The 23,641-nt window shown below is 44.8% G+C and overlaps 1 protein-coding gene across 3 annotated transcripts in view; it reads right to left on the bottom strand.

Annotated features, from left to right (window-relative positions):
• The window catches only part of mtmr9 (myotubularin related protein 9), a 99,190-nt gene that overhangs the window by 51,405 nt on the left and 24,144 nt on the right, over positions 1-23,641 (bottom strand). For all 3 annotated transcript variants that reach the window (XM_065008558.1, XM_065008560.1, XM_065008559.1), the window contains exons 5-9: positions 21,129-21,302; positions 20,044-20,261; positions 6,467-6,628; positions 6,241-6,382; positions 4,065-4,285 (exon numbers count right to left, since the gene is read on the bottom strand). In XM_065008558.1, the coding sequence (XP_064864630.1) occupies positions 4,065-4,285; positions 6,241-6,382; positions 6,467-6,628; positions 20,044-20,261; positions 21,129-21,302 (917 nt within the window). The remainder of the gene's footprint in view (positions 1-4,064; positions 4,286-6,240; positions 6,383-6,466; positions 6,629-20,043; positions 20,262-21,128; positions 21,303-23,641) is intronic.

The following is a 23,641-nucleotide window of genomic DNA, read 5'->3' as shown; positions in this document are numbered from 1 at the left end:
GACCTGCGTGTGATTGGCTGACCAGGTCTGAGGGAACGCTGACCTGCGTGTGATTGGCAGACCAGGTCTGAGGGAACGCTGACCTGCGTGTGATTGGCTGACCAGGTCTGAGGGACCGCTGACCTGCGTGCGATTGGCTGACCAGGTCACAGGTTAAAAAAGTCAAGGGAAAGAACAGCACTGGCCATGTACTGTACGGGCCCTGGTCCAACGTTCAGCACTATAGAGGGAACATCGTGGACGACATGTAGAGATACAGAGTCTTCAGAAAGTATTCAAACCCTTATTCCAAATGTTGTTGTGTTACAGCCGGAATATAAACTGGATTAAAATGTTGCTTTTTTTGTGTGTCACTGGCCTACACACACACACACACACACACAATACCCTATAATGTCAAAGTGGAATTATGTTTTTAGAAAAAAATCATTAAAAAAATGATAAGCTGAAATGTCTTGAGTCGATAAGTATTCAACCACTATGTTGGCTGAAATGTCTCGAGTCGATAAGTATTCAACCACTATGTCATGGCTGAAATGTCTCGAGTCGATAAGTATTCAACCACTATGTCATGGCTGAAATGTCTCGAGTCGATAAGTATTCAACCACGATGTTACGGCTGAAATGTCTCACGATATATTCAACCACTATGTCATGGCTGAAATGTCTCGAGTCGATAAGTATTCAACCACTATGTTACGGCTGAAATGTCTCGAGTCGATAAGTATTCAACCACTATGTCATGGCTGAAATGTCTCGAGTCGATAAGTATTCAACCACTATGTCATGGCTGAAATGTCTCGAGTCGATAAGTATTCAACCACTATGTTACGGCTGAAATGTCTCGAGTCGATAAGTATTCAACCACTATGTTACGGCTGAAATGTCTCGAGTCGATAAGTATTCAACCACTATGTTACGGCTGAAATGTCTCGAGTCGATAAGTATTCAACCACTATGTCATGGCTGAAATGTCTCGAGTCGATAACTATTCAACCACTATGTCATGGCTGAAAATGATAACTATTCAACCACTATGTCATGGCTGAAATGTCTCGAGTCGATAAGTATTCAACCACTATGTTACGGCTGAAATGTCTCGAGTCGATAAGTATTCAACCACTATGTCATGGCTGAAATGTCTCGAGTCGATAAGTATTCAACCACTATGTCATGGCTGAAATGTCTCGAGTCGATAAGTATTCAACCACTATGTTACGGCTGAAATGTCTCGAGTCGATAAGTATTCAACCACTATGTCATGGCTGAAATGTCTCGAGTCGATAAGTATTCAACCACTATGTCATGGCTGAAATGTCTCGAGTCGATAAGTATTCAACCACTATGTTACGGCTGAAATGTCTCGAGTCGATAAGTATTCAACCACTATGTTACGGCTGAAATGTCTCGAGTCGATAAGTATTCAACCACTATGTTACGGCTGAAATGTCTCGAGTCGATAAGTATTCAACCACTATGTCATGGCTGAAATGTCTCGAGTCGATAACTATTCAACCACTATGTCATGGCTGAAATGTCTCGAGTCGATAACTATTCAACCACTATGTCATGGCTGAAATGTCTCGAGTCGATAAGTATTCAACCACTATGTTACGGCTGAAATGTCTCGAGTCGATAAGTATTCAACCACTATGTCATGGCTGAAATGTCTCGAGTCGATAAGTATTCAACCACTATGTCATGGCTGAAATGTCTCGAGTCGATAAGTATTCAACCACTATGTTACGGCTGAAATGTCTCGAGTCGATAAGTATTCAACCACTATGTTACGGCTGAAATGTCTCGAGTCGATAAGTATTCAACCACTATGTTACGGCTGAAATGTCTCGAGTCGATAAGTATTCAACCACTATGTTACGGCTGAAATGTCTCGAGTCGATAAGTATTCAACCACTATGTTACGGCTGAAATGTCTCGAGTCGATAAGTATTCAACCACTATGTTACGGCTGAAATGTCTCGAGTCGATAAGTATTCAACCACTATGTCATGGCTGAAATGTTCAACGATAACTATTCAACCACTATGTCATGGCTGAAATGTCTCGAGTCGATAAGTATTCAACCACTATGTTACGGCTGAAATGTCTCGAGTCGATAAGTATTCAACCACTATGTCATGGCTGAAATGTCTCGAGTCGATAAGTATTCAACCACTATGTTACGGCTGAAATGTCTCGAGTCGATAAGTATTCAACCACTATGTTACGGCTGAAATGTCTCGAGTCGATAAGTATTCAACCACTATGTTACGGCTGAAATGTCTCGAGTCGATAAGTATTCAACCACTATGTTACGGCTGAAATGTCTCGAGTCGATAAGTATTCAACCACTATGTTACGGCTGAAATGTCTCGAGTCGATAAGTATTCAACCACTATGTTACGGCTGAAATGTCTCGAGTCGATAAGTATTCAACCACTATGTTACGGCTGAAATGTCTCGAGTCGATAAGTATTCAACCACTATGTTACGGCAAACCGAAACACGTTCAGGAGTAAGAATGTGCTTTAATAAGTCCCATAATAAGTTGCATGGACTCACTCTGTGTGCGATAATAGTGTTTAACATGATTTTTGAATGACTCTCTCATTTCTGTACCCCCTACACATACAGATAATCGTAAGGTCACTCAGTCGAGCCGTGAATTTCAAACACAGATTCAACCACAAAGACAAAGGGAGGTTTTCCACTGCCTCAGAAAGGACACCTATTGGTAGATGGGTACACATAAGAAGCAGACATTGAATATCCCTTTGATGAAGTTATTCATTTCACTTTAGATGGTGTATCAATACACCCAGTCACTACAAAGATACAGGCGTCCTTCCTAACTCAGTTGCCGGAGGGGAAGGAAACCCCTCAGGGATTTCACCATGAGGCCAATGGTGACTTTAAAACAGTTACAGAGTTTACTGGCTGTGATAGAAGAAAACTGAGGATGGATCAACAACATTGTAGTTATTCCACAATACTAACCTAAATGACAAGAGTGAAAGAAGGAAGCCTGTACAGAATAAAAATATTCCAAAACATGCATCCTGTTTGCAACAAGGCACTAAAGTAAATCTGCAAAAAAATGCAACTTTATGTCCTGAATAAAAAAGCGATATATTTGGGGCAAATCCAACACATCACTGAGTACCACTCTTCATATTTTCAAGCATGGTGGTGGCTGCATCATGTTATGGGTATGCTTGTCAAAGAAACTGAATAGAGCTAAGCACAGGCAAAATCCTAGAGGAAAACCTGGTTCAGTCTGTTTTCCAACCGACACTGGGAGGCAAATGCACCTTCCAGCAGGACAATAACCTAAAACACAAGACCAAATCTACACTGTAGTTGCTTACCAAGACTACACTGAACGTTCCTGAGTGGCCGTGTTACAGTTTTGACTTGAATTGGCTTGAAAATCTATGGCAATATTTGAAAATGGCTGTCTAGCAATGATCAACAACCAACTTGATAGAGCTTGAAGAATTCTTTAAAGAATAATGTGCAAATACTGTACAATCCAGGTGTGCAAAGCTCTTAGAGACTTACCAATAAAGACTCACAGCTCTTAGAGACTTACCAATAAAGACTCACAGCTGCAGTATCTGCTAAAAGGTGATTCTAACATGTATTGACTCAGGGGTGTGAATACTTGTAAATTCGATATTTCTGCATTTAATTTTCAATACATTTGCTAACATTTCTAAAAACATGTTTTCACGTTGTCATTATGGGGTATTGTCTTGTCATTATGGGGTATTGTCTTGTCATTATGGGGTATTGTCTTGTCATTATGGGGTATTGTGTTATCATTATGGGGTATTGTGATGTCATTATGGGGTACTGTGATATCATTATGGGGTATTGTGTTGTCTTTATGGGGTATTGTGTGTTGGTGGGTGAGAAACAAAATATATTTAATCAATTTGGAATTCAGGTTGTAGCACGACAAAATGTGGAATAAGTCAAGGTGTATGAATACTTTCTGAAGGCACTGTATATCCATAACTAAACATAACGTATGACTCTCAGTATGTAATTCTCTGACAGACCTCTCGGAGGCGCTGTTGCCCATGAAGGTCCCGAACTGCGAGGCGTAGGTGTGTTCGAAGAGCAGAACCAGGAAGTGTTGTGAGAACTGGAAGGAGCAGGGGAACTGGCGGAGGATCTGCCACACACAGTCTAGGAAGAGCAGGAACACCGGGGCTTCACAACGAGGCTTACTGTTACTGTAGGCTGACTGGGAACAACGCTGCTGGAACGGATGGCCCGCCTAGAGGGAGGAGGGAGATATAACCAATAAACACATTACTAAACTTAGAATCAGCTATTAGAGAGAGTTCCAGAACCCACTGGATTCTCTAACTCAGCTATTAGAGAGTTCCAGAACCCACTGGATTCTCTAACTCAGCTATTAGAGAGTTCCAGAACCCACTGGATTCTCTAACTCAGCTATTAGAGAGTTCCAGAACCCACTGGATTCTCTAACTCAGCTATTAGAGAGAGTTCCAGAACCCACTGGATTCTCTAACTCAGCTATTAGAGAGTACCAGAACCCACTGGATTCTCTAACTCAGCTATTAGAGAGTACCAGAACCCACTGGATTCTCTAACTCAGCTATTAGAGAGTACCAGAACCCACTGGATTCTCTAACTCAACTACCAGAACCCACTGGATTCTCTAACTCAGCTATTAGAGAGTACCAGAACCCACTGGATTCTCTAACTCAGCTATTAGAGAGAGTTCCAGAACCCACTGGATTCTCTAACTCAGCTATTAGAGAGAGTACCAGAACCCACTGGATTCTCTAACTCAGCTATTAGATGTGTTTCCACAAGGCCGTGGGGTGAGACAGGGATGCAGCACAAGCCCCACCCTCTTCAACATAAATACAGTGAATTCGGAAAGTATTCAGACCCCTTGACTTTTTCCACATTTTATTATGTTACAGCCTTATTCTAAAATAGATTCGTTTTTTTCATCAATCGACAAACAATAACCCATAATGACATCACAATACCTCATAATGACATCACAATACCCCATAATGACAAAGCAAAAACAGGTTTTTAGAAATGTATAAAAAAGTTAAACTGGCATATCACATTGACATTAGTATTCAGCACCTTTGGCAGCGATTACAGCCTGGAGTCTTCTTGGGTTTGACGCTACTAGCTTGGCACACCTGTACTTTGGCAGTTTCTCCCATTCTTCTCTGCAGATCTTCTCAAGCGCTGTCAGGTTGGATGGGGAGAGTTGCTGCACAGTTATTTTCAGGTCTCTCCAGAGATGTTCGATTGGGTTCAAGTCCGGGCTCTGGCTGGGCCACTCAAGGACATTCAGAGACTTGTCCCGAAGCCACTCCTGCGTTGGAAGTTTTATTTTTTTTTCATATAAATTTGCCAGAAGTTCTAAAAACCTGTTTTCGCTTTGTCTTTATGGGGTTTTGTGTGTAGATTGATGAGGATTATTTTTCTTCACCCATTTAAGAATAAGGCTGAATTGGCGAAAGGCACTAGAACAGTCAGCAGCACCTGGCCTCACCCTACTAGAATCTGAAGTCAAATGTCTCCTGTTTGCAGATTAATCTGGTGCTTCTGTCCCCAACCAAAGAGGGTCTACAGCAGCACCTAGATATTTTGCACATATTCTGACAGACCTGGGCCCTGACAGACCTGGGCCCAGACAGACCTGGGCCCAGACAGTAAATCTCAGTAAGACAAAAATAATGGAGTTAAAAAAAAAAAAAAAAAAAAAAGTCCAGTTGCCAGGACAACACATTCTATCGAGACACCGTTGCCCCAGAGCACACAAACAACTATATATACACCTCGGTCTAAACGTCAACACCACAGGTAACTTCCACAAGGCTGTGAGCGATCTAAGAGACGAGGCTAGAAGGGCCTTCTATGAAAGTCGCCGTCCCAATTGATTTGTTTGTGTTTGTTTTGTCTTCCCCTATTATTCACACTACAACTACAACTAGCTAAAACACTATGATCATTTTACACTTGAAACATCTATTGTTTTGAAACCTTTATGAGTGTAATGTTTACTGTTCATTTCAACAACAAAACATTAAGTGTTGTTTTTGTTTATTTCACTGGTTTGGCAATGTCAACATATGTTTCCCATGCCAATAAATCATCACTGAATTTTCAGAAAGAGAAGGCTTGCTATTAGGGGGGAGATATTTCAGGCTCAGGGTGTGTGTGTGTGTGTGTTACCTGCAGCCACTCTCTCTCCACTAAAGCTTGGAATCCTTGAATGGTCCTGCAGGCTGGGTCCAGGATGATCTGAGCCAGAGACGTCACCTGTAGGGTCGAGTCTGTCCCCTCTGTCCCGTGCACAAGTACTGACGCACCCTCCCTGAGACGGACAGACGGACGCGAGGAGGATAAACGTTTGGGTTTAACTTAGAGAGAGACAGAGATAGATAGAGAGGTGACCTACCTGTCGATGCACTGAGCAGCCAGACAGGCAGTAGTGAGGATCTCCTTGACGTGAGTCTGCCAATTAGAAGCCTCTAGTTTACTGAGCCAGCGGTCCATACTGTGGCTCTGGTCATTACAGGCTTCTACCAGCTTTATCAGGCTCTCCTGGAGGATACTGGACCTGGGTGGGGGAGAGTAGAGGTTATAATAGACTTCAACCAGCTTTACCAGGCTCTCCTGGAGGATACTGGACCTGGGGGGGAGGTTATAACAGACTTCTACCAGCTTTATCAGGCTCTCCTGGAGGATACTAGACCTGGGGGAGAGGTTATAACAGACTTCTACCAGCTTTATCAGGCTCTCCTGGAGGATACTGGACCTGGGGGGGGGGGGGGAGGTTATAACAGACTTCTACCAGCTTTATCAGGCTCTCCTGGAGAATACTGAACCTGGGGAGGGGGTTATAACAGACTTCAACCAGCTTTATCAGGCTCTCCTGGAGAATACTGAACCTGGGGAGGGAAGAGGTTATCAGAGAGGTTATCAGGCTCTCCACTTTACATCATTTGAAATGACAATGCTTGTCTTTCATAATTTGGTCAGATATACTTGGATGTGTAGTGTCAGCATATTGTCAGTAGATGTGGATAGAAAACAGACAATCATGTCTGTGAGTATAACAGAACTTATTTGGCAGGCAAAACCCAGAAGACAAACGGTTCAGATTATTTATTTTTTTGAGGTCACTTTCTTTTCAAACTTTCAAACTTTCTTTTTCCAGATTTCTAATCGACTTTCCTGCAGTTCCTATCGCTTCCACTGGATGTCAACAGTCTTTAGAAATTGATTGAGGTTTTTCCGTTGAGAAATGAAGAAGTAACACTGTTCAGAATGAGGCTCCACTTTGTTTTCCTCCGGGAACCCAAATGATTTGGGTGGATCCCATCCTCCTTATACTGCTGTGAAAGGATCCAGGAACCCAGATGATTTGGGTGGATCCCATCCTCTTTATAAAACAAGCTTTGTTTCCAGAAGGCATCAACATTGTCAGTTAATGTTTCACCCACAGAGCTGCAATAGTCTGGTAGCCAGTTATGGAGGGATACAAGTCTGTTGAACTGTTCAATGCCACGATTTAGGGAGGACAGAGGGATAGATATTATGGGGTGTTTGTTGGTGTAAAGCAGAGACCCAATCAGTTGTTTAAAATCCATCTTCAGGTGTTCTGAGCTGCCCTTCATAATGTCATTAAATCCCACATGAATTACGATAGACTCAATTTTCCTGATGCAGGTTTATAATGTCTGGGAGCAGATTATTGATGTCCTGATGCAGGTTTATAATGTTTGGGAGCAGATTATTGATGTCCTGATGCTGGTTTATAATGTTTGGGAGCAGCTAGTTGATGTCCTGTATTCGTGCTCCTGGATAGCACAACACGTTTGTGCTCCAGGGACTGAGACATTTATCACCATTCAACTGTCCAATACAGCAGCCGGAGAACGGAGAAATCCGCCCATTCCTACCACTCACACAATTTGTTGAACCTTTCCACAGGCCCACGAGAAGCAGGATAGAGTGCGCCCCCGTTGCTCCCGGCGATAGGTCCAGACCTCCCACAGCAGGCAGTGCCCGGTCAGATCCAAAGAGAGGGGAAGGAGTCGAACTCGGGGACAAAGCTGCTGCTGGCGTCAGAACCGTAATTCCATCGATGATGGCGCCGGTAGCTCAGGCACCAATGGGAGCGAAGCTATTCCTTGTATCAATCTTTTTCACCTACTTCACTACAAGATGGATGAGAAGAAGCAGATGGAGAAGACTTACTTGGCAGGCTAGTTCCAGGTAGCACAGATCCTTCAGATAAGGACAGATGACGAGATGGGGCAAACATCATCCATCAGCCCCGAGTGGCGTCCAGCCATCATCCATCAGCCCGAGCGGCGTCCAGCCATCATCCATCAACCCAGAGTGGCGTCCAGCCATCATCCATTAGCCCCGAGGGGCGTCCAGCCATCATCCATCAGCCCCGAGTGGCGTCCAGCCATCATCCATCAGCGGCGTCCAGCCATCATCCATCAGCACCGAGCGGCGTCCAGCCATCATCCATCAGCACCGAGCGGCGTCCAGCCATCATCCATCAGCCCCGAGCGGAGTCCAGCCATCATCCATCAGCCCCGAGCGGAGTCCAGCCATCGTCCATCAGCCCCGAGTGGCGTCCAGCCATCGTCCATCAGCACCGAGTGGCGTCCAGCCATCATCCATCAGCCCGAGCGGCGTCCAGCCATCATCCATCAACCCAGAGTGGCGTCCAGCCATCATCCATTAGCCCCGAGGGGCGTCCAGCCATCATCCATCAGCGCCGAGCGGCGTCCAGCCATCATCCATCAGCGGCGTCCAGCCATTTTCCATCAGCGGCGTCCAGCCATCATCCATCAGCACCGAGCGGCGTCCAGCCATCATCCATCAGCTCCGAGCGGCGTCCAGCCATCATCCATCAGCACCGAGCGGCGTCCAGCCATCATCCATCAGCGCCGAGCGGCGTCCAGCCATCATCCATCAGCACCGAGCGGCGTCCAGCCATCATCCATCAGCGGCGTCCAGCCATCATTTACATTTTACATTTAAGTCATTTAGCAGACGCTCTTACCCAGAGCGACTTACAAATTGGTGCGTTCACCTTAAGACATCCAGTGGAACAGCCACTTTACAATAGTGCATCTAAATCTTTTAAGGGGGGGGGGGTGAGAAGGATTACTTTATCCTATCCTAGGTATTCCTTAAAGAGGTGTGGGTTTCAGGTGTCTCCGGAAGGTGGTGATTGACTCCGCTGTCCTGGCGTCGTGAGGGAACTTGTTCCACCATTGGGGGGCCAGAGCAGCGAACAGTTTTGACTGGGCTGCGCGGGAACTGTACTTCCTCAGTGGTAGGGAGGCGAGTATAATTCATCAGCACCGAGCGGCGTCCAGCCATCATCCATCAGCGGCGTCCAGCCATCATCCATCAGCACCGAGCGGCGTCCAGCCATCATCCATCAGCCCCGAGCGGCGTCCAGCCATCATCCATCAGCACCGAGCGGCGTCCAGCCATTGGAGTTGAGAACTAGAAAGTTCCAATTAGCATTTTCCCCATAAGTTCGAGCAAAATTGACATTTGTTTGCTAAGGATAGCAACGTCATTCCTGTAATCCTCCGCTAGCAAACAATTGCCACATTGGAAGTCTGCATTGTCACTATTGTCCCGGACAAGAGCGTAATAAACATAGCTTCTATAGCGCTGGAAATGTTAGTTAGCTATTCCAGGCGAAGCGAGCCCCATTGCAACCTAGCTAGCTAGCATGTGTTGACACTAACACTTAAATAAATAAAAACTAAAGTAAAACTTGGGAAACAGCAGGTTGAGTGGCAGGAGGTATCCGAGTTTGTGACTTGTCTCTCAAATACATTGTTAGTTATTGATTAACTAGCTAGCACATTTTTGTTGCCTATTATCAAATGACTTGACTTGACTCAAAACAAGACAGGGTATCAATAAGATAAAACAGGCCACCTACAATTCCCCACATGGCATCTTTGCGTCATTATTGCTAGAGATCTGCCCGTTCAGAACCATAAACCACACGGCCTTCTGCCCCATTGAGGCGTGCACATTGTTTTTCTGTGACGTTGTCAGCTAACTCGTCCTGATCGTTTCCATTAGGCCGTCTGGGAGCGCGCGGGCAGTGCCAGTGAGGCGATTTCCGTGTTGAAGCAGTCAGTTGTTTGAGGTATAAAGACAAGGTTGGTGCTTTACTGCCACCTGCAGTTATAGAATGTTTGTTCACGAGTATAATTCATTGGCTGATCCCTCCTGATGACCTGGATGGAATTATGTGAACCTTCCGTAGCCCATAGGGAGTCCCACTCAGTTGAGTTCTTCAACGGTGAAAGTCCTCAATGGTGCTGCCCTTGCTAATACAGGCTTTGGGCCAGAAGAGGCCTCTATCATTCTCTACAAGATCACTTATTGTATACCCCTCCATCACCACCTTCTCCCCATCACCTCTCCATCCCCATCACTTCTCCCTCCCCATCACTTCTCCCTCCCCATCACCTCTCCCTCCCCATCACCTATAAATCTGCTGGGCTTGACAATCTGGACCCTCTATTTCTGAAACTATCCGCCGCCATTGTCGCAACCCCTATTACCAGCCTGTTCAACCTCTCTTTCATATCGTCTGAGATCCCCAAGGATTGAAAGCTGCCGCAGTCATCCCCCTCTTCAAAGGGGGAGACACCCTGGACCCAAACTGTTACAGACCTATATCCATTCTGCCCTGCCTATCTAAGGTCTTCGAAAGCCAAGTCAACAAACAGGTCACTGACCATCTCGAATCCCACCGTACCTTCTCCGCTATGCAATCTGGTTTCCGAGCCGGTCACGGGTACACCTCAGCCACACTCAAGGTACTAAACGACATCATAACCGCCATCGATAAAAGACAGTACTGTGCAGCCGTCTTCATCGACCTTGCCAAGGCTTTCGACTCTGTCAATCACCATATTCTTATCGGCAGACTCAGTAGCCTCGGCTTTTCGGATGACTGCCTTGCCTGGTTCACCAATTACTTTGCAGACAGAGTTCAGTGTGTCAAATCGGAGGGCATGTTGTCCGGTCCTCTGGCAGTCTCTATGGGGGTGCCACAGGGTTCAATTCTCGGGCCGACTCTTTTCTCTGTGTATATCAATGATGTTGCTCTTGCTGCGGGCGATTCCCTGATCCACCTCTACGCAGACGACACCATTCTATACACTTTCGGCCCGTCATTGGACACTGTGCTATCTAACCTCCAATCGAGCTTCAATGCCATACAACACTCCTTCCGTGGCCTCCAACTGCTCTTAAACGCTAGTAAAACCAAATGCATGCTTTTCAACCGATCGCTGCCTGCACACGCTTGCCCGACTAGCATCACCACACTGGATGGTTCCGACCTTGAATATGTGGACACTATAAGTACCTAGGTGTCTGGCTAGACTGCAAACTCTCCTTCCAGACCCATATCAAACATCTCCAATCGAAAATCAAATCAAGAGTCGGCTTTCTATTCCGCAACAAAGCCTCCTTCACTCACGCTGCCAAGCTTACCCTAGTAAAACTGACTATCCTACCGATCCTCGACTTCGGCGATGTCATCTACAAAATGGCTTCCAACACTCTTCTCAGCAAACTGGATGCAGTTTATCACAGTGCCATCCGTTTTGTCACGAAAGCACCTTATACTACCCACCACTGCGACTTGTATGCTCTAGTCGGCTGGCCCTCGCTACATATTCGTCGCCAGACCCACTGGCTCCAGGTCATCTACAAGGCCATGCTAGGCAAAGCTCCGCCTTATCTCAGCTCACTGGTCACGATGGCAACACCCATCCGTAGCACGCGCTCCAGCAGGTGTATCTCATTGAGCATCCCCAAAGCCAACACCTCATTCGGCCGCCTTTCGTTCCAGTACTCTGCTGCCTGTGACTGGAACGATTTGCAAAAATCGCTGAAGTTGGAGACTTTTATCTCCCTCACCAACTTCAAACATCAGCTATCTGAGCAGCTAACCGATCGCTGCAGCTGTACATAATCTATTGGTAAATAGCCCACCCATTTTCACCTACCTCATCCCCACAGTTTTTATTTATTTACCTTTCTGCTCTTTTGCACACAAATATCTCTACCTGTACATGATCATCTGATCATTTATCACTCCAGTGTTAATCTGCAATATTGTAATTATTCGCCTACCTCCTCATGCCTTTTGCACACATTGTATATAGACTCCCCTTTTTTTTCTCTACTGTGTTATTGACTTGTTAATTGTTTACTCCATGTGTAACTCTGTGTTGTCTGTTCACTCTGCTATGCTTTATCTTGGCCAGGTCGCAGTTGCAAATGAGAACCTGTTCTCAACTAGCCTACCTGGTTAAATAAAGGTGAAATAAAAAAAATAAAAAAAAATAAAAACCTCTCCCTCCCCATCACCTCTCCCTCCCCTCCCTCCCCATCACCTCTCCCTCCCCATCACCTCTCCCTCCCCATCACCTCCCCATCACCTCTCCCTCCCCATCACCTCCCCACCACCTCTCCCTCCCCATCACCTCTCCCTCACCTCTCCCTCCCCATCACCTCTCCCTCCCCATCACCTCTCCCTCACCCTCCCCATCACCTCTCCCTCCCCCTCCTCATCACCCTCCCTCCCCCTCCCCATCACCTCTCCCTCCCTCCCCATCACCTCTCCATCACCTCCCCATCACCTCTCCCTCCCCATCACCTCTCCCTCTCCCTCCCCATCACCTCTCCATCACCTCCCCATCACCTCTCCCTCCCCCTCCCCAACACCTCTCCCTCCCCATCACCTCCCCATCACCTCTCCCTCCCCATCACCTCCCCATCACCTCACCCTACCCATCACCTCACCCTCCCCATCACCTCTCCCTCCCCATCACCTCGCCCTCCCCATCACCTCTCCCTCCCCATCACCTCTCCCTCCCCATCACCTCTCCCTCCCCATCACCTCCCCCTCACCTCCCCCTCCTCACCCTCCCTCCCATCACCTCCCCCTCCCCATCACCTCTCCCTCCCCATCACCTCTCCTTCCCATCACCTCTCCCTCCCCATCACCTCTCCCTCCCCATCACCTCCCCATCACCTCGCCCTCCCCATCACCTCGCCCTCCCCATCACCTCGCCCTCCCCATCACCTCGCCCTCCCCATCACCTCTCCCTCCCCATCACCTCTCCCTCCCCATCACCTCTCCCTCCCCATCACCTCCCCATCACCTCTCCCTCCCATCACCTCACCTCCCTCACCATCACCTCTCCCTCACCATCACCTCTCCCTCACCATCACCTCTCCCTCACCATCACCTCTCCCTCACCATCACCTCTCCCTCCCCATCACCTCTCCCTCCCCATCACCTCGCCCTCCCAATCACCTCGCCCTCCCAATCACCTCACCATCATCTCTCCCTGACCATCATCTCTCCCTGACCATCTCATTCACCTCGCCCTCCCCATCAACTCGCCATCACCATGACCTCACCATCAGGGTGGTGCGGTATGCACAACACATCACTGGGTGCAATTACCTGCCCTCCAGGACACCTACGTCACCTGTCACAGGAAGGCCAAAAAGATCATCAAGGACAACAACCACCCGAGCCACTGCCTGTTCACCCCGTTACCATCCAGAAGGTAAGGTCAGTATAGGTGCATCAAAGCTGGGAACCGAGAGACTGTTAACCAGCTTCTATCTCAAGGCCATCAGACTGTTAAACAGCTTCTATCTCCAGGCCATCAGACTGATAAACAGCTTCTATCTCAAGGCCATCAGACTGATAAACAGCTTCTATCTCAAGGCCATCAGACTGTTAAACAGCTTCTATCTCCATCAGACTGATAAACAGCTTCTATCGCCATCAGACTGATAAACAGCTTCTATCTCAAGGCCATCAGACTGATAAACAGCTTCTATCTCAAGGCCATCAGACTGTTAAACAGCTTCTATCTCCATCAGACTGTTAAACAGCTTCTATCTCCATCAGACTGATAAACAGCTTCTATCTCCATCAGACTGATAAACAGCTTCTATCTCCATCAGACTGGCCCTCAGACTGTTAAACAGCTTCTATCTCAAGGCCCTCAGACTGTTAAACAGCTTCTATCTCAAGGCCCTCAGACTGTTAAACAGCTTCTACCTCAAGGCCCTCAGACTGTTAAACAGCTTCTACCTCCAGGCCATCAGACTGATAAACAGCTTCTATCTCAAGGCCCTCAGACTGTTAAACAGCTTCTACCTCCAGGCCATCAGACTGATAAACAGCTTCTATCTCAAGGCCATCAGACTGATAAACAGCTTCTATCTCAAGGCCATCAGACTGTTAAACAGCTTCTATCTCAAGGCCCTCAGACTGGTAAACAGCTTCTATCTCAAGGCCATCAGACTGTTAAACAGCTTCTATCTCAAGGCCCTCAGACTGGTAAACAGCCATCACTAGCACATGTAGGCAGCAGCCTTTCTACTAGTCACTTTAATAACATTTATATATCTTACATTACTCATCTCATATGTATAATACTGTATTTTATACCATCTACTGCACCTTGCCTATGCCGCTCAGCTATCGCTCATCCATATACTCATATGTACATATTCTCATTCACCCCTTTAGATTTGTGTGTATTGGGTAGTGGTTGGGGAATTGTTAGTTAGATTACTTGTTGGTTATTACTGCACAGTCAGAACTAGAAGCACAAGCATATTGCTACACTCGCATTAACATCTGCTAACCATGTGACCAATAACATCTGCTAACCATGTGTATATGTGACCAATAACATCTGCTAACCATGCGTATATGTGACCGATAACATCTGCTAACCATGTGTATGTGACCAATAACATCTGCTAACCATGTGTATGTAACCAATAACATCTGCTAACCATGTGTATATGTGACCAATAACATCTGCTAACCATGCGTATATGTGACCAATAACATCTGCTAACCATGTGTATGTGACCAATAACATCTGCTAACCATGTGTATGTGACCAATAACATCTGCTAACCATGTGTATATGTGACCAATAACATCTGCTAACCATGTGTATATGTGACCAATAACATCTGCTAACCATGTGACCAATAACATCTGCTAACCATGTGACCAATAACATCTGCTAACCATGTGACCAATAACATCTGCTAACCATGTGTATATGTGACCAATAACATCTGCTAACCATGTGTATATGTGACCAATAACATCTGCAAACCATGTGTATATGTGACCAATAACATCTGCTAACCATGTGACCAATAACATCTGCTAACCATGTGTATGTGACCAATAACATCTGCTAACCATGTGTATGTGACCAATAACATCTGCTAACCATGTGACCAATAACATCTGCTAACCATGTGACCAATAACATCTGCTAACCATGTGACCAATAACATCTGCTAACCATGTGTATATGTGACCATTAACATCTGCTAACCATGTGACCAATAACATCTGCTAACCATGTGACCATTAACATCTGCTAACCATGTGACCAATAACATCTGCTAACCATGTGACCAATAACATCTGCTAACCATGTGACCAATAACATCTGCTAACCATCTGACCAATAACATCTGCTAACCATGTGACCATTAACATCTGCTAACCATGTGACCATTAACATCTGCTAACCATGTGTATGTGACCATTAACATCTACTAACCATGTGTATGTGACCAATAACATCTGCTAACCATGTGTATATGTGACCAATAACATCTGCTAACCATGTGTATATGTGACCAATAACATATGCTAACCATGTGTATATGTGACCAATAACATATGCTAACCATGTGTATATGTGACCAATAACATATGCTAACCATGTGTATATGTGACCAATAACATCTGCTAACCATGTGTATATGTGACCAATAACATCTGCTAACCATGTGTATGAGACCAATAACATCTGCTAACCATGTGACCAATAACATCTACTAACCATGTGTATATGTGACCAATAACATCTGCTAACCATGTGTATGTGACCAATAACATCTGCTAACCATGTGTATGAGACCAATAACATCTGCTAACCATGTGTATGTGACCAATAACATCTGCTAACCATGTGTATGTGACCAATAACATCTGCTAACCATGTGTATGTGACCAATAACATCTGCTAACCATGTGTATGTGACGAATAACATCTGCTAACCATGTGTATGTGACCAATAACATCTGCTATGTGTATGTGACCAATAACATCTGCTAACCATGTGTATGTGACCAATAACATCTGCTAACCATGTGTATATGTGACCAATAACATCTGCTAACCATGTGTATATGTGACCAATAACATCTGCTAACCATGTGTATATGTGACCAATAACATCTGCTAACCATGTGACCAATAACATCTGCTAACCATGTGACCAATAACATCTGCTAACCATGTGTATATGTGACCAATAACATCTGCTAACCATGTGTATATGTGACCAATAACATCTGCAAACCATGTGTATATGTGACCAATAACATCTGCTAACCATGTGACCAATAACATCTGCTAACCATGTGACCAATAACATCTGCTAACCATGTGTATGTGACCAATAACATCTGCTAACCATGTGTATGAGACCAATAACATCTGCTAACCATGTGACCAATAACATCTGCTAACCATGTGACCAATAACATCTGCTAACCATGTGTATGTGACCAATAACATCTGCTAACCATGTGTATATGTGACCATTAACATCTGCTAACCATGTGACCAATAACATCTGCTAACCATGTGACCATTAACATCTGCTAACCATGTGACCAATAACATCTGCTAACCATGTGACCAATAACATCTGCTAACCATGTGACCAATAACATCTGCTAACCATGTGACCAATAACATCTGCTAACCATGTGACCATTAACATCTGCTAACCATGTGTATGTGACCATTAACATCTACTAACCATGTGTATGTGACCATTAACATCTACTAACCATGTGTATGTGACCAATAACATCTGCTAACCATGTGTATATGTGACCAATAACATCTGCTAACCATGTGTATATGTGACCAATAACATCTGCTAACCATGTGTATATGTGACCAATCACATATGCTAACCATGTGTATATGTGACCAATAACATATGCTAACCATGTGTATATGTGACCAATAACATCTGCTAACCATGTGTATATGTGACCAATAACATCTGCTAACCATGTGTATATGTGACCAATAACATCTGCTAACCATGTGTATGAGACCAATAACATCTGCTAACCATGTGACCAATAACATCTACTAACCATGTGTATATGTGACCAATAACATCTGCTAACCATGTGTATGTGACCAATAACATCTGCTAACCATGTGTATGAGACCAATAACATCTGCTAACCATGTGTATGTGACCAATAACATCTGCTAACCATGTGTATGTGACGAATAACATCTGCTAACCATGTGTATGTGACCAAAAACATCTGCTATGTGTATGTGACCAATAACATCTGCTAACCATGTGTATGTGACCAATAACATCTGCTAACCATGTGTATGTGACCAATAACATCTGCTAACCATGTGACCAATAACATCTGCTAACCATGTGACCAATAACATCTGCTAACCATGTGTATATGTGACCAATAACATCTGCTAACCATGTGTATATGTGACCAATAACATCTGCAAACCATGTGTATATGTGACCAATAACATCTGCTAACCATGTGACCAATAACATCTGCTAACCATGTGTATGTGACCAATAACATCTGCTAACCATGTTTATGTGACCAATAACATCTGCTAACCATGTGACCAATAACATCTGCTAACCATGTGACCAATAACATCTGCTAACCATGTGACCATTAACATCTGCTAACCATGTGACCAATAACATCTGCTAACCATGTGACCAATAACATCTGCTAACCATGTGACCAATAACATCTGCTAACCATGTGACCAATAACATCTGCTAACCATGTGACCAATAACATCTGTTAACCATGTGTATGTGACCATTAACATCTGCTAACCATGTGACCAATAACATCTGCTAACCATGTGACCATTAACATCTGCTAACCATGTGACCATTAACATCTGCTAACCATGTGTATGTGACCATTAACATCTGCTAACCATGTGTATGTGACCATTAACATCTGCTAACCATGTGTATATGTGACCAATAACATCTGCTAACCATGTGTATATGTGACCAATAACATCTGCTAACCATGTGTATATGTGACCAATAACATCTGCTAACCATGTGTATATGTGACCAATAACATCTGCTAACCATGTGTATATGTGACCAATAACATCTGCTAACCATGTGTATATGTGACCAATAACATCTGCTAACCATGTGTATATGTGACCAATAACATCTGCTAACCATGTGTATATGTGACCAATAACATCTGCTAACCATGTGTATATGTGACCAATAACATCTGCTAACCATGTGTATGTGACCAATAACATCTGCTAACCATGTGTATGAGACCAATAACATCTGCTAACCATGTGTATGAGACCAATAACATCTGCTAACCATGTGACCAATAACATCTACTAACCATGTGTATATGTGACCAATAACATCTGCTAACCATGTGACCATTAACATCTACTAACCATGTGACCATTAACATCTACTAACCATGTGACCAATAACATCTGCTAACCATGTGTATGTGACCAATAACATCTGCTAACCATGTGTATATGTGACCAATAACATCTGCTAACCATGTGTATATGTGACCAATAACATCTGCTAACCATGTGTATATGTGACCAATAACATCTGCTAACCATGTGTATATGTGACCAATAACATCTGCTAACCATGTGTATATGTGACCAATAACATCTGCTAACCATGTGTATATGTGACCAATAACATCTGCTAACCATGTGTATATGTGACCAATAACATCTGCTAACCATGTGTATATGTGACCAATAACATCTGCTAACCATGTGTATATGTGACCAATAACATCTGCTAACCATGTGTATGTGACCAATAACATCTGCTAACCATGTGTATGTGACCAATAACATCTGCTAACCATGTGTATGTGACCAATAACATCTGCTAACCATGTGTATGTGACCAATAACATCTGCTAACCATGTGTATGTGACCAATAACATCTGCTAACCATGTGTATGTGACCAATAACATCTGCTAACCATGTGTATGAGACCAATAACATCTGCTAACCATGTGACCAATAACATCTGCTAACCATGTGTATGTGACCAATAACATCTGCTAACCATGTGTATGTGACCAATAACATCGGCTAACCATATGACCAATAACATCTGCTAACCATATGACCAATAACATCTGCTAACCATATGACCAATAACATCTGCTAACCATATGACCAATAACATCTGCTAACCATATGACCAATAACATCTGCTAACCATATGACCATTAACATCTGCTAACCATGTGACCAATAACATCTGCTAACCATATGACCAATAACATCTGCTAACCATGTGACCAATAACATCTGCTAACCATATGACCAATAACATCTGCTAACCATGTGACCAATAACATCTGCTAACCATGTGACCAATAACATCTGCTAACCATGTGTATGTGACCAATAACATCTGCTAACCATGTGTATGTGACCAATAACATCTGCTAACCATGTGACCAATAACATCTGCTAACCATGTGACCAATAACATCTGCTAACCATGTGTATGTGACCAATAACATCTGCTAACCATGTGTATGTGACCAATAGCATCTGCTAACCATGTGTATGTGACCAATAACATCTGCTAACCATATGACCAATAACATCTGCTAACCATGTGTATGTGACCAATAACATCTGCTAACCATGTGACCAATAACATCTGCTAACCATGTGTATGTGAAAAACGTTATTTGATCACTATCACCATTCCATCACCTAATAATATATATAATATAATATAACTATCACCCTTCCATCACCTCTCTATAGCCTTGTGAATCCTCCTCCACTGTGGGTAGTTGGCCTCTGATTCGAACCCTCCTCCTCGTGCCTTGGCCTGCTGCGCCACGCTGACGGTACGCGTGTCGATGATGTAGCCGCGTTTCCCCGCCCGCAACGTGGCGTTAATCAACTTCTCGTCTTCCTTACAGCGACGCCCGTTGGTGCCGGTCAGCGGCTGGCCTGAACGCATCATCACCTGGTGACAGAGAGTGAATCAGGGACTAGAGCTCAGGGGTCAAGAAGCAGACACCACAGAGGAAGACAGAAATTGAGCATTTTGATTGGTTTATTAGGTTGTTATATTTTTCACTCAAGTCACTGAATAAAACTGCGTGCTAAGAGACTAACATGTAAATGTATTTATGTTATACGTGCTACTGAACATACAGAAAGATGAGACTTTTACTACCTCTAAAAGGCTTGAAGGAAAACGCCAGCCAAAAACAATCACACCACCTCTAAAAGGCTTGAAGGAAAACGCCAGCCAAAAACAATCACACCACCTCTAAAAGGCTTGAAGGAAAACGCCAGCCAAAAACAAACACACCACCTCTAAAAGGCTTGAAGGAAAACGCCAGCCAAAAACAATCACACCACCTCTAAAAGGCTTGAAGGAAAACGCCAGCCAAAAACAAATCACACCACCTCTAAAAGGCTTGAAGGAAAACGCCAGCCAAAAACAAACCCACCGGCTGTATTCCTGTGTTATGAAAGTGTATACCAGTCTCTTTCACTCTTCCTATTCAAGGCCTATTCTCTATCATTTATTTCATATCTCAATGTTCAAAGTTGAGCCGACTCCAACTAATATTGATTGATGACATGCATTTTTTTTTGTTTGTTGCAACAATGGACTGATGAAGAAAATACCAAGAGACAGTTTTTGGGTGGATTTTCCCTTTAAGATCAGACTCAAATAGACCAATTCAGTTGGGGGTTAATACCTTGAAAAGCCTAAAAGACCTCAAGTCATTCTGCCGCATAAATTATGAACATGGTAGACGAGAACACTTCTCTATTGACTATAAAATCAATTTCCCATGGTGCCGTGCACTCCTCTCACCATGCCGTTCTTCTTGTGATAGTAGCTGAGTACGGGGAAGCGCCCACCGTGGCGGAAGGCGGCAGCTTTCCTCAGGGTGTCGTCATCCACATCTTTAGGTACGGCCACCAGAGGAGGGTAGGAGGAACACACACTGTAGTCCTTATTCACATCACTCAGACGCCACTCTTCAGTCTAGGAGAGATGGATGGAGGGAGGGATGGATGGATGGAGAGGAGGGATGGAGGGAGAGGAGGGAGGTGTGGATGGAGGGAGAGGAGGGAGGTGTGGATGGAGGGAGAGGAGGGAGGTGTGGATGGAGGGAGAGGAGGGAGGTGGGGAGGGATAGATGGATGGAGGGAGAGGAGGGATGGAGGGAGAGGAGGGATGGAGGGAGAGGAGGGAGGTGTGGATGGAGGGAGAGGAGGGAGGTGTGGATGGAGGGAGAGGAGGGATAGATGGATGGAGGGAGAGGAGGGATGGAGGGAGAGGAGGGAGGTGTGGATGGAGGGAGAGGAGGGAGGTGGGGATGGAGGGAGAGGAGGGAGGTGTGGATGGAGGGAGAGGAGGGAGGTGGGGAGGGATAGATGGATGGAGGGAGAGGAGGGATGGAGGGAGAGGAGGGATGGAGGGAGGTGTGGATGGAGGGAGAGGAGGGAGGTGTGGATGGAGGGAGAGGAGGGAGGTGGGGATGGAGGGAGAGGAGGGAGGTGTGGATGGAGGGAGAGGAGGGAGGTGGGGTAGTGAGGAGGGGAGATTTGATCATTAAAATACTTGAGGAAAGCTGGGTTTTTATGTAACTTGGTGACATCTGCTGATGTAAAAAGGGCTTTAGAAAAACATTTGATTTGATTTGACAGAACATTATTGAAAATTAACATCATGAAAGAACCATTTGCCTTATTTGACAAATAAACCTTGAAACATCCAGATCTAAAAGAAACAGACATACAACAGGCAGGGGTAATTAGATTATTAGCCCAGGGGTAATTCGAAACAGCCTAGACACAACACCCAGAGGTAATTAAAAACAGCCATACAACACCCAGGGGTCATAAGAAACAGCCACACAACACCCAGGGGTAATTAGAAACAGCCACACAACACCCAGGGGTAATTAGAAACAGCCACACAACACCCAGGGGTAATTAGAAACAGCCACACAACACCCAGGGGTAATTAGAAACAGCCACACAACACCCAGAGGTAATTAGAAACAGCCACACAACACCCAGGGGTAATTAGAAACAGCCATACAACACCCAGAGGTAATTAGAAACAGCCACACAACACCCAGAGGTAATTAGAAACAGCCACACAACACCCAGGGGTAATTAGAAACAGCCATACAACACCCAGAGGTAATTAGAAACAGCCATACACCACACAGGGGTAATTAGAAACAGCCACACAACACCCAGAGGTAATTAGAAACAGCCACACAACACCCAGGGGTAATTAGAAACAGCCATACAACACCCAGGGGTAATTAGAAACAGCCACACAACACCCAGGGGTAATTAGAAACAGCCACACAACACCCAGGGGTAATTAGAAACAGCCATACAACACCCAGGGGTAATTAGAAACAGCCATACAACACCCAGGGGTAATTAGAAACAGCCACACAACACCCAGGGGTAATTAGAAACAGCCACACAACACCCAGAGGTAATTAGAAACAGCCACACAACACCCAGGGGTAATTAGAAACAGCCATACAGGGGTAATTAGAAACAGCCATACAACACCCAGGGGTAATTAGAAACAGCCATACAACACCCAGGGGTAATTAGAAACAGCCACACAACACCCAGGGGTAATTAGAAGCAGCCACACAACACCCAGGGGTAATTAGAAACAGCCATACAGTCTGGGGTTTAGAAACAGCCATACAACACCCAGGGTAATTAGAAACAGCCATACAACACCCAGGGGTAATTAGAAACAGCCATGTCCAGAGGTAATTAGAAACAGCCACACAACACCCAGGGGTAATTAGAAACAGCCACACAACACCCAGGGGTAAATTAGAAACAGCCACACAACACCCAGGGGTAATTAGAAACAGCCAGGGGTAATTAGAAACAGCCATACAACACCCAGGGGAATTAGAAACAGCCATACAGGGGTAATTAGAAACAGCCATCAGGGTAATTGAAACAGCCAATAATAGAAACAGCCATAGAAACAGGGGTAAACCTTGGGATGTTCAAAGAAACAGCCATACAACACCCAGAGGTAATTAGAAACAGCCATACAACACCCAGAGGTAATTAGAAACAGCCATACAACACCCAGGGGTAAAGAAACAGCCACACAACACCCAGGGTAATTAGTGCCACACAACACCCAGGGGTAATTAGAAACAGCCACACAAACCCAGGGGTAATTAGAAACAGCCACACAACACCCAGAGGTAATTAGAAACAGCCATACAACACCCAGGGGTAATTAGAAACAGCCATACAACACCCAGGGTAAAAGAAACAGTAACACAACACCCAGGGGTAATTAGAAACAGCCACACAGGG

Source organism: Oncorhynchus nerka, linkage group LG24 (assembly GCF_034236695.1).
Source record: "Oncorhynchus nerka isolate Pitt River linkage group LG24, Oner_Uvic_2.0, whole genome shotgun sequence".
NCBI lineage: Eukaryota > Metazoa > Chordata > Actinopteri > Salmoniformes > Salmonidae > Oncorhynchus > Oncorhynchus nerka.
This window is presented reverse-complemented; position numbering and strand designations above follow the sequence as displayed.